The sequence below is a fragment of the Neophocaena asiaeorientalis genome, unplaced genomic scaffold (genome assembly GCF_003031525.2).
Source record: "Neophocaena asiaeorientalis asiaeorientalis breed wild unplaced genomic scaffold, Neophocaena_asiaeorientalis_V1.1 scaffold243, whole genome shotgun sequence".
Lineage (NCBI taxonomy): Eukaryota > Metazoa > Chordata > Mammalia > Artiodactyla > Phocoenidae > Neophocaena > Neophocaena asiaeorientalis.
In genome coordinates, this window is record NW_020173113.1 from 105,620 (window position 1) to 120,207 (window position 14,588).

The following is a 14,588-nucleotide window of genomic DNA, read 5'->3' on the forward strand; positions in this document are numbered from 1 at the left end:
CAACAGCACTAGAGAGAAGAAAAAAAGGAAAACATGGTAAGACACTTTAAGTCACAAAAGAAGTGCTGAAAATATAAACTAGAAAAGACAGTGATACAGTCAATAACTAACATTCTTTTATGCGCCACAGTATATAAAATGCTACTAGGGACAATCATGATCCAACAAGGAATAAAGGTCAGGGCTACTGCCTTCAAGAGACTCACAATCTACCAAGGAGATAGAAATCCAAGTACAAGGCCACTATGAGCAATGAGGAGTAACAGAAACAAAACTGTATGCTAAAAAGCTGGTAGAGCTCCATTTCTGGCATGACAATGTGAAGAGATTTGTGGATCCATTCCCCAGTGAAACTGGTGAAAATTACTTAAAAAATAAACAAAAAACACTCATTTAAAATCTCTGGAGGGCTTCCCTGGTGGCGCAGTGGTTAAGATCCGCCTGCCAACGCAGGGGACACGGGTTCGAGCCCTGGTCCAGGAAGATCCCACATGCCGCGGAGCAACTAAGCCCGTGCGCCACAACTGCTGAGCCTGTGCTCTAGAGCCTGCAAGCCACAACTACTGAAGCCTGTGTGCCTAGAGCCCGTGCTCCACAACAAGAGAAGCCATAGCAATGAGAAGCCCATGCACCGCAACAGAGTAGCCCCCACTTGCCTCAACTAAAGAAAGCCCGTGCAGCAACAAAGACCCAATGCAGCCAAAAATAAATAAATAAATAAGAAAAATAAAGTTCCCTTAAAAAAAATAGAATAAAATCTCTGGAAATGGTCCTAAGGGCATACAGAAAATGAAGAAGCACTCATTAAAGAAAATCTACAACTCAGTACATAAAGTAAGAGTCTATGGTATTTGGACCTAGACCCACTCCCTCCATTCCTGCTCCCAGCACAGATATCACACCAGACAAGTGCAGCCAAGAACACAGAGCTCCCTCTCCTCCAGCTCCCAGTTGTAAAGCTGGGAAGAGCAGGATGTGTGTTTCTCATCTGGTCCGCAGCGACTACTGGTTGATGAGGCTAGGTTCCAGACAACTATGGCTGAGAGATGGGGGTTCCCTTCTTCCAGGTGGCCCCCATTCCTGGTATGGAGGCTAAGTCCAGGGCTGTGATACCACCAAGAATACTGAGGCCCTAATTGCCCTGGGCCCAGCTCGTGGGTTCTACATTAGGAGAGGCAAACCTAGGAGACCTGGGGTCACCACTCAGAGGGAAACACATCATTGTCCCCACCCCCTGCAGTAGAGCTGTGGCTCAGAGATTTTGCCTATGGGGAGAAGTAGGCCATAGAATAGAGGGCTCTAAATCTTCCCCCAATGGAACTGACTTCATTTGCAACAGTGTGTGGAGAAGTCCAAGCCTACGGTATAGCATGCCGGAGAGAACCAAGGAAAGAAATAGCTGGGAGGAACCATCCTGGGGTCAGAAGAAATCTCTAATACTGATCTCAGGAACTATCCCTTCAAAGGAGCCCTAATCTGACTGGATCAGTTTGGGGAGCAACATATGCCCCAGGGCACTATTAAAAACAACAGCAATCAGTGGAGTTTAACAGCTGGATGTGGTCAGGGTAAAGAGTCAGAAAGAGCCCTGCCAAAACCACAGTCAATCCCAGGGTGACTGTGGGCATACCAAAGGCTGCATGCCTAAGAAGCAACATCAAGACTTCACACTTTAGGGCAAAGGGCGAGAGTAAATAGGTTTCAATAAAATAATGCAGCCAGTCACTAAAAAAATTCACAAGCAAATAACAATAAAGAACCCTGAGGGGCGGTGGGGCACCAGTACTGAGTTGCTAATGCTATATTATCTAAAATGCCCAGTTTCTAACAAAAAGTTATGAGACATGTAAAGAAACAGGAAAGTGTGACCTATACACCAGCAAAAAAGCAGGCAACAGAAACTGCCTGTAAGTGCAACTAGATGTCAGATTTAACAGGCAAAGACTTCAAATTAGCCATGTAAATATGTTCCTAGAACTAAAGAAAACCATGAACCAGGAAGAAAGATGAAGAAAAATGTACAAAGCCTGAGAGAAATGTGGGGTACCATTAAATGCACCAACATATATGTAATGGGAGTGCCACAAGGAGAGAGAGAAAAAAAGCAAAAAAACCCTTTTTTTTAGTGGCTGCAAACTTCCCAATTTAACTGAAAAACATTAATTTGCACATCCAGGAAGCTCAAAAAACTCCAAGTAGTTTATACTACTACTACTTCTACTACTACACTACTGTCTGCAAACAGCTGCACAAATAGACGGCATATCATGGTCAAATTGCTTTAAGCCAGACAAGGAGAAAATCTTGAAAGCGGCAAGGGAAAAATGACTCCTCACTTATAAGGGAACCCCAATAAGATTAACAGCTGACTTCTCATGAAAAACAATGGAAATCAGAAGGCAATGAGATAAGATATTCAAAGTGCTCTGTACTGATGTTGGCACATATCAGTGAATATATTAAGAATCATTAAACTGTACACTTTAACTGGGTGAACTGTATGGTACGTAAATTATAACTCAATAAATCTGTTATTTAAAAAAACGAATAGGATTAGCATAAGTATCAAAATTATTGGGCTTCCCTGGTGGCGCAGTGGTTGAGAGTCCACCTGCCGATGCAGGGGATGCGGGTTCGCGACCTGGTCCGGGAAGATCCCACATGCCGTGGAGCGGCTGGGCCCGTGAGCCATGGCCGCTGAGTCTGCGCGTCCAGAGCCTGTGCTCCGCAACGGGAGAGGCCACAACAGTGAGAGGCCCGTATACCGCAAAAAAAAAAAAGATTATTAATCAAATTCTATTTGTCCTACTATCAAAGTCAACTGAATATTTCTTTTCTTAAATTGTGATATAATTGACATATAACACTATGTTAGTTTCAGGTTTATAACATAATAATTCAGTATCTATATATTGCAAAATGAAGAATGTTTCTGTAAATAGGATGTTAACCTCCCGTCACATAAATTTTGGGGGCTGTGTTTGGTTCCCAGTGTAAAACTCAAGACATTCAAACACTCTTCTGAAATGCAAACAAAAACAAGTCACAAAACACTTCCCATCAAAAAGGAACATAATTTAAAGTCACAATGAATGTAGAAATTTAAAGATAAATGTAATATATTTTCTAATTATTCCCCATTGAATGCACAAATCTACCTAGAGTAGCACTTCATTTGTCTGATACCATTGGGATGTTCCATATATGTAAACTTTCCAGATAAATGGTGTGCCCAAACATTTAGAATCCTATTATCAATGGGAACTTTTCTGAAATATCCATTTATTAGTATTCTATTGTTGCAGCAATAAGTTACCACAAACTCAGTGGCTTAAAACTACACAAATTTATTATCTCTAATAGTAAGTTCAGTGGGTTAGAAGTCTAATACAGGTATTCCTAAGCTAAAATCAAGATGTTGGCAGGGCTGTGGTCCTTTCTGGAGGCTCTAGGAGAGAATCCATTTCCTTACCTTTTCCATCTTCTAGAGGCCATTCACATTCCTTGGATCCTGGCCAGCTTCCGCAGTCTTCAAAGCCAACAACACTGCATCTCTCTAACCCTGCTTCTATCCTTACACCTCATTCTCTGACCTTTCTCTTCTGCCTCCCTCTTCCACTTTTAATAACCCTTGTTATTACATCAGGCTCACCCAGATAATCCAGGATAATGTCCCTACTTTAAAGTCAGCTGATTAGCAACCCTAATTCTCCTTTGCCATGTAACCTACCATGTTCACAAGTTCCAGGGATTAGGTCATAGCCATCTTAGGGGGCCCATTATTCTGCCTACCACAACCTAATATATTTTGCAGTATTAAAATGAATATACTCCCACACGAATATGCCCAACAGATTTTTGACAGAGGTAGAAAAGTAATCAAATGGAGGAAGATGGTCTTTTTAACAAATGGTACTGGAACAATAGGAAAAAAAAAAAGAACTTCAACCTAAGTCTCATGCCTTATACAAAAGTTAACTTAAAATGGATCATGGACTTAAATGTAAAAGTAAAAAAACTTTAGAAACACAAAGGAGGAAATCTTCAGGACCTAGGGTTAAGCAAAGAGTTCTTCGATTTGACACCAAGAGCAAGATCTATCAAAGAAAAATTCACTTTCAACAAAATGAAAAACTTGCTCTGCAGAAGACTGTTAAGAAGATACAGAAACAAGCGACAGAATGGGACAAAATATTTACAAACCACATTTACAACAATGGACTTGTATCCAGAATATGTAAAGAACGCTCAAAACTCAACAGTAAGGAACAAATGATTCAATTTAAAACGCGCAAAAGATCTGAACAGACATTTCACCAAAAAGCATTACAAATGGAAAATAAGCACATGAAAAGAGGTTCAATATCATTAGCCATCAGGGAAATGAAAATTAAAATCACAATGGCTAAAATAAAAAACAGTGAAAATCCAAATGGTGATGATGTGAAGCAACTATATCATTCATACACTGCTGGTGGGAATGTAAATGGTACAGGTATTCTAGAAAACAATTTGGCTATTCCTTTAAAAATTAAACATGTAACTATCACAGGATCCAGCAATTGCACTCCTGGGCATTTACCCCAGAGAAATGGAAATACATGTTCACACAAAAACCTACACACAAATGTTTATAGCAGCTTTATTCATAATAGTAAAAAACTGGAGACAACCCAGATTTCTTTCAACAGGTGAATGGTTAAACAATCTGTGGTACATCTGGACCATGGAATACTACTCGGCAATAAAAAGGAACAAAGTACTGATACATGCTACAACGTGTAAAACAAATGTAAAACATGTAAAAAAAATCACTTAACAAAAACATTATGCTCAGTGAAAGAAGTCATAAACACCATATCACTTATCGTATGATTCCATTTATATGAAATGTCCAGAGTAGGAGCAGGCCTATGTATAGAGACAGGAAGTAGATTAGTGGTTACCTAGGGTTGGGAGTAAGAACACATACTGACTGCAAATGGGCACAAAGCTTCTTTTTGGGGTGACAGAAATGTTCTAAAATTGGGTAGTAGTGATGGTTGCAAAACTCTGTAAATATATTAAAACCCGCTGAATTGTCTACTTAAAATGGATGAATTTTATAGTATGTAAATTATATCTCAATAAAGCTAAAAAAAACCTTTAAAAATATTGTGACATTTTACCAATGAGAAATTTTTAGGTAGAGTCAAGAATAACATCAATAGAAAAATTCTGTGTCTACTGAACATAACCTCCATATGGATAGCTTGTACTGGGATTGAAGGCAGCATATGCCACAGAAGAAATACTTTTATTCTCTAAAAACTGTCAGTGAAGAAAGCCAACTGAGTATGGTCCCTCTCTCTTCACTTTCTTGAAAGTTTCAGGAGACCTAAGACTTCTTGTAAGCTAGATACTCCTCTCATCTGAAGTTCTGGTCTTATGAACTCTGGCTAAAAGAGTGTCCCCATTTTCTATAATATTCTCTTATTTAGATGAGCTACCAAACCGTTCATGACTGAGGGAGGTGCCGATTTTTAAGAATCTGTAAAATCTGGTGCTTTTTTTTTTCCCCCACGCCACACGGGCTTGTGGGATCTTAGTTCCCCGACTGGGGATTGAACACGGGGCCCCAGCAGTGAAAGCACCGAGTCCTAACCACCGGACTGCCAGGGAATTCCCAAATCTGGTGGTTTTTAAACTATTACAGTAACAGTCATGTTTTACTATAGATGGAAACAAAAAATCTTTTATTATCAATAAAGAGCCTAGGAAACAGATTAACACCAATAACACCAGTCCTGGAAACTGGGTTGCTTATACTTTTTAGAAAAGAAAACAAAGCAAGCAAATTTTTGGGTCTGGGCTATTAAAGTCCACTGATTTATTTCTGTGACAGCACTGCTGTTTTAATTACTACAGGAAAATGACAAAGAACAGTAAATATCAGCAGAATAATTCCATGATGGCAAATCTTTAGATCTGTCTTTATTACTTCTAATCACAACAACAGTCTTATAAACATCATTATCACCATTTTACAGATGAAATTGGGGCTCAGAAGTGTTTAAATGACATGCTTGGAGCTACATGGCCACCAGAGGGCAGAGCTCAGGGCACTCCAAGTTGACCCTGAGACCTGAGGCAGGCTGGGGGGTTAACAGCAGGAATGCTGCCCCTTCTAAGCCCAAGACTCCTAAGCATAGCCTTGGAGGCCCACAGCGTTCCGGCTCCAATTTGTCAGGCCTCATCAGCTGCTTCCCCCCTGCCTCCTGCACATGCTATGCCTCATGTGATTCCATGAACATACCATTTTGTTTCATATTTGCCAGCCTTTGGACAGGGCTCTTCCCTCTGCCTACAGTCCCCTGATTGTTTACTCGGACCATCCCATTTTCCCCCAACCTGGTCCGATCCATTTGTTAGATCTCCTCAGTGAGGTTCCCCAGATACGCCTCTCTCACAATTATTTGCTCCTTTGCTTTCTATCCAAGTCTCTATACATGCTTCTGTCCATGTAAAATGCTCTTCATTTGCACTGTAAATATTCTTTACATGGTCAACCCTGCCACAAGACCACAACCATCTTCAAAGCAGGAACTATGTTACATTCATCTCTTACTCCCAGGTCTCAGCACAGTGTCCTGCACAAAGTAAACATGCCCCACCCACATCCTCTTTACTAGCTAGCATACCCATCTCCCAGGTACTGCTTGTTGGCTGCTAATGGCTCACAGCTGTCCCTTTCCCCAAGGGCTGGAGTCCTGCCAGGGAGATTAGACTCTCCCTGTCTCCCTCCCAGGGGCAGCCAGTAGCTCTACACCACCCCAACCATGCCCCTAACCAAAACAGGCTAACGCTAGACTATATCCTTACTTTAGCTTCTTCCTCTTCCCTGCCTTCTTGTCCTTGCTCCCTTATAAGTTTCTCCTGAGAGCAGTCCCTCAACAAATCATGTACGTTCAAATACGGTCTCACGTTCTGCTTCCAGGCACCCCTAAAGACAACATGTGAAACTTCATTTGGTGGTACCCTTTAAAAAGTACTTTAGAATAAAATTTTTTGTTAAGCAAAACCAAAAATAAGTACAGTGCGATGTACCTCATTGCCTTACATTTGGATATATTATTCAGCTGTTTATTTTCTAGTCCTCTATTCAGTGTGCAGACTTTACAATGACATTATTTTCTTCCTTACCTCCCACAATGAGTATTCCTTTGTTTTGGCAGAAATGAAATGTGCACCAGCCCTTACCTTGCACCCTTGAGAACAGTAATTTGAAGGCGGTTTTCAGATCTTATTCCTACTATAATCTCAACCAAAATGATTAACAGCATTCTGATTAATCTTAACAGTGACTGTAAGCCAGGCAAAAGACAACTGTATAAAGTAAATGCCTTCCTCGGGTGAAACTCCCCCTTAAAGGAGCACTGTCTGGAAGTCAACCCAACTAGGATTATTTGGGACTGGAATCTAAGTCTGTGGTTTGGTGGCTACTTGACTCCCCATTAATGTTCCCACAGAAGAGCAGGCAGCAGGAAAAGTGATTAACTCAAACACAGCCCTTTCTTTCCTTCTATACACCCACCAGACATACTTCTGAAATGCATGGTCAGTTCAAGGAGCCACTATTCACTGCCATCTGTGGGGCCATGCAGCAACTTAAAAATAATCTAAGGCTCTACTTTATACATATACATACCCTTTGATCCAGGAATTCTACTTCCAACATTCATATTTGAAAAATAATCCAAAACACAGAAAATGATTTATGAACAAAATGTTCATTAAAACTCCCTAATAAAAAAACAATAGATGAAACCTAGCTATCAAACAAAAGAGGAATACTTAAAGTATATTAATATTATGGTATTTCACTCAATTATTTAAACATGGTACACAGGGAAACATTCATGTTAAAATGTTAAGTGGAGGGCTTCCCTGGTGGCGCAGTGGTTAAGAGTCTGCCTGCCAATGCAGGGGACACGGGTTCGAGCCCTGGTCTGGGAGGATCCCGCATGTTGCGGAGCAACTAGGCCCGTGAGCCACAATTACTGAGCCTGTGCTCTGCAACAAGAGAGGCTGCGATAGTGAGAGGCCCGCCACCGCGATGAAGAGTGCCCCCCGCTTGCCGCAACTAGAGAAAGCCCTAGCGCAGAAACGAAGACCCAACACAGCCATAAATAATAAAATAAATAAATAAAAATGTTAAGTGGAAAAACAGTACAAAAATTGGTCTTATAGCAAGATTGCACCTATGAAATAAAATATATAGAAAATAATGAAGGCCATAAACCAATTTACTAACATTAGTTGCATCAATAACACTGAAGTTTTCTGAGTGACAAAAACATTCTAATTTTTTCCATTCTCCACGTTTTTACAGTACACACATAGGACATTTATAATTAGAAAAAAACTTCTAAGTTTTCAAGGTATTTGTTCCACACACCACTCACAAACGATGCAGCTGACCTGAAAAAACTGAAACTATGAAAAGTAGTTGTCACTGTCGTTCAAGATGGACATCAACCAGAGCTGGAAAAAACCCAGAAAAGCACAATACAATCAACTGGATAGAGGAGCCTCCATATTTATAAAGTTAGTCCCAAAAGCACAAAACCCTACAGTTTGGAAAAGACAAATATCTAAAGCAGTGGTTCCCAGCTGAAGGCAATTTTGTTCCCCAGGGACAATGTGGCAATATCTGGAGACATTTTTGGTTATCGCAACTGGGAAGGGGCAGCGTTACTGGCATCTTGGGGGTAGAGACCAGGGAGGCTGCTAAACATCCTGCAATGCATAGATTTATCTGGCCCAAAATGTCAATACTGCCAAGGTTGAGAAATCTTGCTCTAAAAGAATGAAGCAGAAATCGATAAGAATCAAGACGAGTGTGGAAATTGTTGACTTTATTCACCCAATCACAGAGTTAAAGTAACAAAGGGGCAATCCCTGTAACCTAAAGGCAATTTTATCAGAAAGAAAGCAGGACTTTGAGCAATGTTTAGGGAACTTAGAGAACTCATCAGCTCAAGAAGTGGAACAGAATGAAAATGTAAACAGGTTCAAGAAGGACTGAGATAAAATCAGGGAGGATAAATCCATGATGGTATTTGGAAGTAATCCTTAAGTAAAGAAGCATCTAAAAGTCCAGCTCCCTTAGACTTTCAGGAAAATACCCTTCAGGGCCATTAACAGAGACAGACGTTTGAGTTAGGCCACTGGTCAGACCAGAGCAGCACACTTCTTTTATTCTTAAGGATCAATTCCTGCTCATGTGGGCAAAGAAACTCCCAAACTATTCCTTAAACAGAAATCATAAATACTACAGATGTGTTTCTTGAGCTGATTACCTCTGCTCTGGGGTAAACAATACTAACCCTCTCCACACTGAGACCATTTGAGTCCACTGCCTATGCTTTAATTCAGAATTCACCCCTCTCTACAAAACAATTCAATCTATCACTGTTTCAGTGTTGTGGAAACAAAACTTCCCTTCAAGCCTGTTAACCTCAAATATCTTTTATCTTTACCACATTTCAGTACTCCAGTAACTAAAACCATAAATATTTAATTGAGTAAACAAAAAATAATCAGAAGGAAAAGAACATATCCTACATATTTTACTGCTTTTCCTTACCCCCCACAAATCTTTGTCTTTAAAAAAGAAGAGATACCAGAAATTGGAGTCGGTGAACTTTTCTGTACTTTTTAAAAGAAGACTGCCTTCATCTCAGTCATTTTAAAGCTTGTTTTTAAAACTTAAGACACATCGTGTGACTCATGAGTCCCCCATGACCAGATGAGAAGTCTGGAGGTCAACTCTTTCCCAAAGCCCTCAAAAAGCATTAAAGAAAAAAGAAGAAAATACCAATTTACCTAGGTAGGTTCCTGCCACTCAGTCAAGTATTTCTATGTCAACCACAGTTATCCCTGTTGCCAGGAAACAGGCTTACCCTCTTTAATGTTAACAAATTATTTAGGAATTTCAAACCTCCTGAGTAGAAATCATCTTGCATGGGAAGGCCACATTGGGAAGGGAGTTTAAAACAGGGTTCAGCAAACTTTTTCTGTAAAGGACCAGATAGCAAACATGTTTGGCTTTGTGGGCCATATGGTCTCTGTGGCAATTACTCAAATCTGTTATTGTAGCATGAAAGCAGCCACAGACAGTACATAAACAAATGATCATGGCTATGTCCCCATAAAACTTTATTATACTAAAATTCAAATTTCACATTTTCACATGTCATGAAATATTATTCTTCATTTTTCAACCACTTAAAAATGTTAAAAACCATTCTTAGCTCACAGGCCATACAAAAACAGGTGGTAGGCTAGATTTGGCTCACAGGCCATAGCTTGTCACCCTCTGGTCTAAACTACAAGACACCTTTCTTTTAATGAAAGAAAGAATACTGAAAATTGGAAGCATACAACTGAATTATCACTTTCCTAACACCGCTCCCTCCTTCCCAATCTCTCAGCCCACTGTTTGGCTAATAAAGACCTCATTGGAAGGTTTCAGCTTGGGTGGCCTATTCTGTGACATTATCTTGACAAATTTTAATGGTCCTAGACCCTTTCTAAATTAAAATTTGTTTTATGCCTTTTAAGCAAAAAGGCCCCAGTTCTAATAATTTTTTAAAAATTAGCAGTACGTTCCCTTTCTTTGTTTCTTTTTTGACTGCGCCGCGTGGCTTGTGGGATCTTAGTTCCCTGACCAGGGATTGAGCCTGGGCCATGGCAGTGAAATCGTCAAGTCCTAACCACTGGACCTCCAGGGAATTCCCTACATTTTCTTTTTGATTTATATACATATGTTCAATAATTTCAACTACCCAGATAAATAAGCAGGCTTGGCATCTTAAGAATAGAGATATATGTACAAAGCATAAATCCTCTTAAGATAAAATACCATTTGCAAATAAGACCTCTTAAGAATAAAGTAAATCAACAAGAATAGCTTTTACTATGAAATACATAATTTTTTCTCCAGATAGAAACTCAATTTTTTAAAAATAATGATTTCCATTATGTCTTATCTCTTGCTGTGAGTTGCTTCCACATTGAAATTTAGGCACATGTACCCCTAATACATTTACAATAACATCTACCTGATTTAAAGTGATCATCAGAATTTATTAGGAGAAAAATATCTTTATCCCAGGTTTTAGAAACAATAACAGGTCTCACATGTAAGGTCAAACAAACAACCCCAAACTTACTGAGCAAGTGCAAATCCACCGTACATCAACTGTTAATAGTGTGTTAATAAAGGGCAGGCACTGCACTGGCCACCAGAACGGAAAAACCAAGTCCTTCGGCTCCCTCAAAGCCAGGGTCACAAGACCAGGTGCACTAGACACACTGTTACTATGGCTTGGGTGATCACAGCCTAAAGCTGGTGACCAATGATGTGTGACAAACCAATCAGAGGGGGTTTTGGGGGTTAATCCCAAATCAATCAAGGTGGTGTGGGTGTGAAGTGGAGGGGGGTTGCAGTTGGGAACAGTTCACCTCTGGTCAGGGCTATACTGATGGCAAAAGGGCAGTCAGGCAGGGAAGTTAACGTACAAGGGAAAGGATCAGCACTGACTGTGAGGGCAACAAGAAGTGAGAGAAAATGAAACGACTACAAATTTTCCTCAGGAGAAATGAAAGGGGAGGGCCATAGATGCCAACACCGGTTAAACCCTGAGAAAATTATCTGGCCTCCACAGCAGAGGTTCTCCATTCCCATTAAACATTGGTATCACCTGGAGAGATTGTAAAATCCCAATGCCCAAACTGCACCCATTACTAATTAAGTCAGAATCTCTCTTTTCAAAGAACCATCTTTTTTGGATTCATTGTTTTTCTCTACTGTTTTTGTTTTCAATTACATTAACTTCTCTCTTCTTTATTATTTCCTTCCTCCAGCTTGCTCTGTGTTTATTTTGCTCTTCTTTTTTCTATTTTCTCAAGGTGGAAGCTTAGATTATTCATTTGCGACCTTTCATCTATTCCTCATATAAGCATTTAGTGCTATAAATTTCCACTCAGCACTGATTTAGCTACAACCTACAAGTTTTGATATGCTGTATTTTCATTTTCATTAAGGTCAGTGTATTTTTTTATTTCCCTGAGACTTCCTCCTTGACCCATGGATTAATGAGAAGTGTGTTGTTTAATTTCCAAGTGTTTGAAGACTTTCCTGTAGTCTGTTTTTCATTTCTAGTTTGATTCCATTATGGTCAGAGAATATACTCTGTATGATTTTAATTCTTTTATATTTGTTGGGGTTTGTTTTATGACCTGGGATATAGTCTACCTTGGTGAATGTTACATGTGCACTTGAAAAGTAAGTATATAATGCTATTGAAGTTCCCACTGATAACTGTGGATTTATGTCTATTTCTCAATTATGTTCAGTTTTGCCTCATGTACTTTGAAGCTCTGTTGTTTGGTGCATACACATTTAAGATTGCCCTGTCTTCTGGGTGGATTGACCCTTTGAATCATTATGTAGTGCTCCTCTTTGTCCTTTGTAATTTTCTTTGCTCTGATGTCTAATTTATCTGATATTAGTATAGCCACCCCAGCTTTCTTTTGATTGGCATTTGCATGGTATGTCTTTTTCCATCTATTTACATTTAAACTACCTATACTGTTGCATTTAACTGGAATATGGTGAAATGTGTCTACTCCATCTTGTTTGGAACAGGAAATTTGCTCTCTATATTATTTTTGCAACTCCTCTCTAAATTTAGACACACTATCTCAAAATCTTTTATTTCAAAATAAAAACTTTAACTGTTAAAAAGTAAGTATATGATTAAAAGGGCATTGTTATTCATGTTCTTAACATGTTCGGAAAGTATTAAATTGTGAAAGGAAAAGAATCAACTTGTGGACTTGTGAGATTTTCACTTACTGCACTCTCCCAGAGCAAGGAAACAAACAGGCTAAGAAACAGGTAAAACTTACAGGCCTGGGACTAACTGGGAGGCTGCTCCCCTATCCACCGGCCACAAGAAGGAAAGTCAGTTGGTAACAAGGATGCAACTATTTTTCCTTAAAAGATAAATATTCACCACACCTGGTGCTTATTCTTGGGGGCGGGGGAGCTGTTTTTTCCAGTACTTGCATTTTTTAGTTTCCCTGTATGGATTTGTTTTACTACTTATTAGCATTTTCAAAAGGTTAACAGAGAGAATTTAAAATGTATAACTTGAAAGGGAATACAAGTCTAACTAATTAGTTATACCACTTGTTAGTTCTGTAACAGAAATGAGTGAGAAAGTTGGAAAGTACTGACTAAAATGTGGCTTTCTGAGAATTAGTTGAGTTCAGTAATTTATGCTGTTCATGCTTCAGTACCCCAGGAAGCCAGATTTGGATACAGATAAGTAGTCATTTGAGACAAACAGCAAAGTTTACCCCTGAATTGTTTTAAATGCTACCCAAAAGGACCACTAAAAGATCTAAGATGAGGACTAGAGAGCAGAGATGGAAACTAATTATCTCCTCTTGGCCCTAAAAAACCAAACTTCTATGTAAACTAAAAGCATCCATATAGGAATATGAATCACAGAGAAAAGGAAACAGATTTTTCTTCTCTATCCATTTCTCCTATAATCTCAGTGCTATTTTAATTATTCCAAGTAACAGTGTTTTACAAAAATGATGGACAGATAAAAAAAAACTCTCAAAAATTTGAAATAAAGGCTCTGTTGTTGTGTGTGGAAAGTGACTACCTTGTCAAAAATACCTGTGGACCCAGACCATGGTTGACTGTCATAGTGATGAAACGTTCCTGGACACCGAGACTCAATATTTTCTTATCTAAGAATCTGCAGTTTAATTTCATCCTTCAAGATCAAAGGCACATAAGTTAACTTGGCCCATTGATTTGATCAATCTATGGAGAGCTGCCAGGCAACACAAGTCCACAGAATAACTCATTAGTTTATAATGCTTAAATCAACTTTGGGCAAAGTGTTGAGAATTGAACAGAGCCTAAAACACCCAAAGACGCTCACCAACATATCTTTCTACACAGCTGACTAGAAAACATCTAATCTCTATTCGACCACTCCAGTGACAGGGAGCAACTATCTAACAAGGCAATCCATTCTAATTTTTAGACAGCTCTAAACAAAGAATAACTTTCTATGAATAGAAAAAAATCTGCCTTCATACTAAATTTTTACCTGTTAACAGATTTTTTTTACCTGTTAATTTTTACCTTTTAATTTTTACCTGTTACCTCCCTACCTTTATTCCCAAATTATCTCTTGACCTTACATAATTTTTCTCTATTTAATACCTAATTTCCTTCTTTCTCTTCTCTTGCAAACTCCTCAAAATGTAGTCTATGGTCTGTCCTCCCTTCCTTGCTCTCAGTCACTCCTCAATTACCTTCTACAGAATTCTTGAAAAAGTCATCAGTCTGTGCACATTTCCCAACCCTCGTCTCTAAGTACCTGTATGCTGCATTTGACATACTGATCACTCAGTCCCTCCCTCCCACTATCCCTCTTGAAACAGCTGCCTTGGTTTCCAAGGGCTTTTTCCGGGTTCCCTGTATTGCTCCCTAATATCCTTTTCTTCCTCTA

At 39.3% G+C, this 14,588-nt stretch overlaps 1 protein-coding gene across 4 annotated transcripts in view; it reads right to left on the minus strand.

Annotated features, from left to right (window-relative positions):
• The window catches only part of JADE3 (jade family PHD finger 3), a 142,538-nt gene that overhangs the window by 67,967 nt on the left and 59,983 nt on the right, over positions 1–14,588 (minus strand). Inside the window, exon 1 of one of the 4 annotated variants that reach the window (XM_024743544.1) lies at positions 11,217–11,304. The exons of 2 other annotated variants lie outside the window; for them this stretch is intronic. Coding sequence is in view for 1 of the 2 variants with exons in the window: in XM_024743541.1 (XP_024599309.1) it covers positions 2,642–2,663 (22 nt within the window). In the remaining variant the exon portion in view is untranslated. Of the gene's footprint in view, positions 1–2,641; positions 2,683–11,216; positions 11,305–14,588 lie in introns of those variants that run through there. One more of the 4 variants, XM_024743541.1, reaches the window with a different exon arrangement.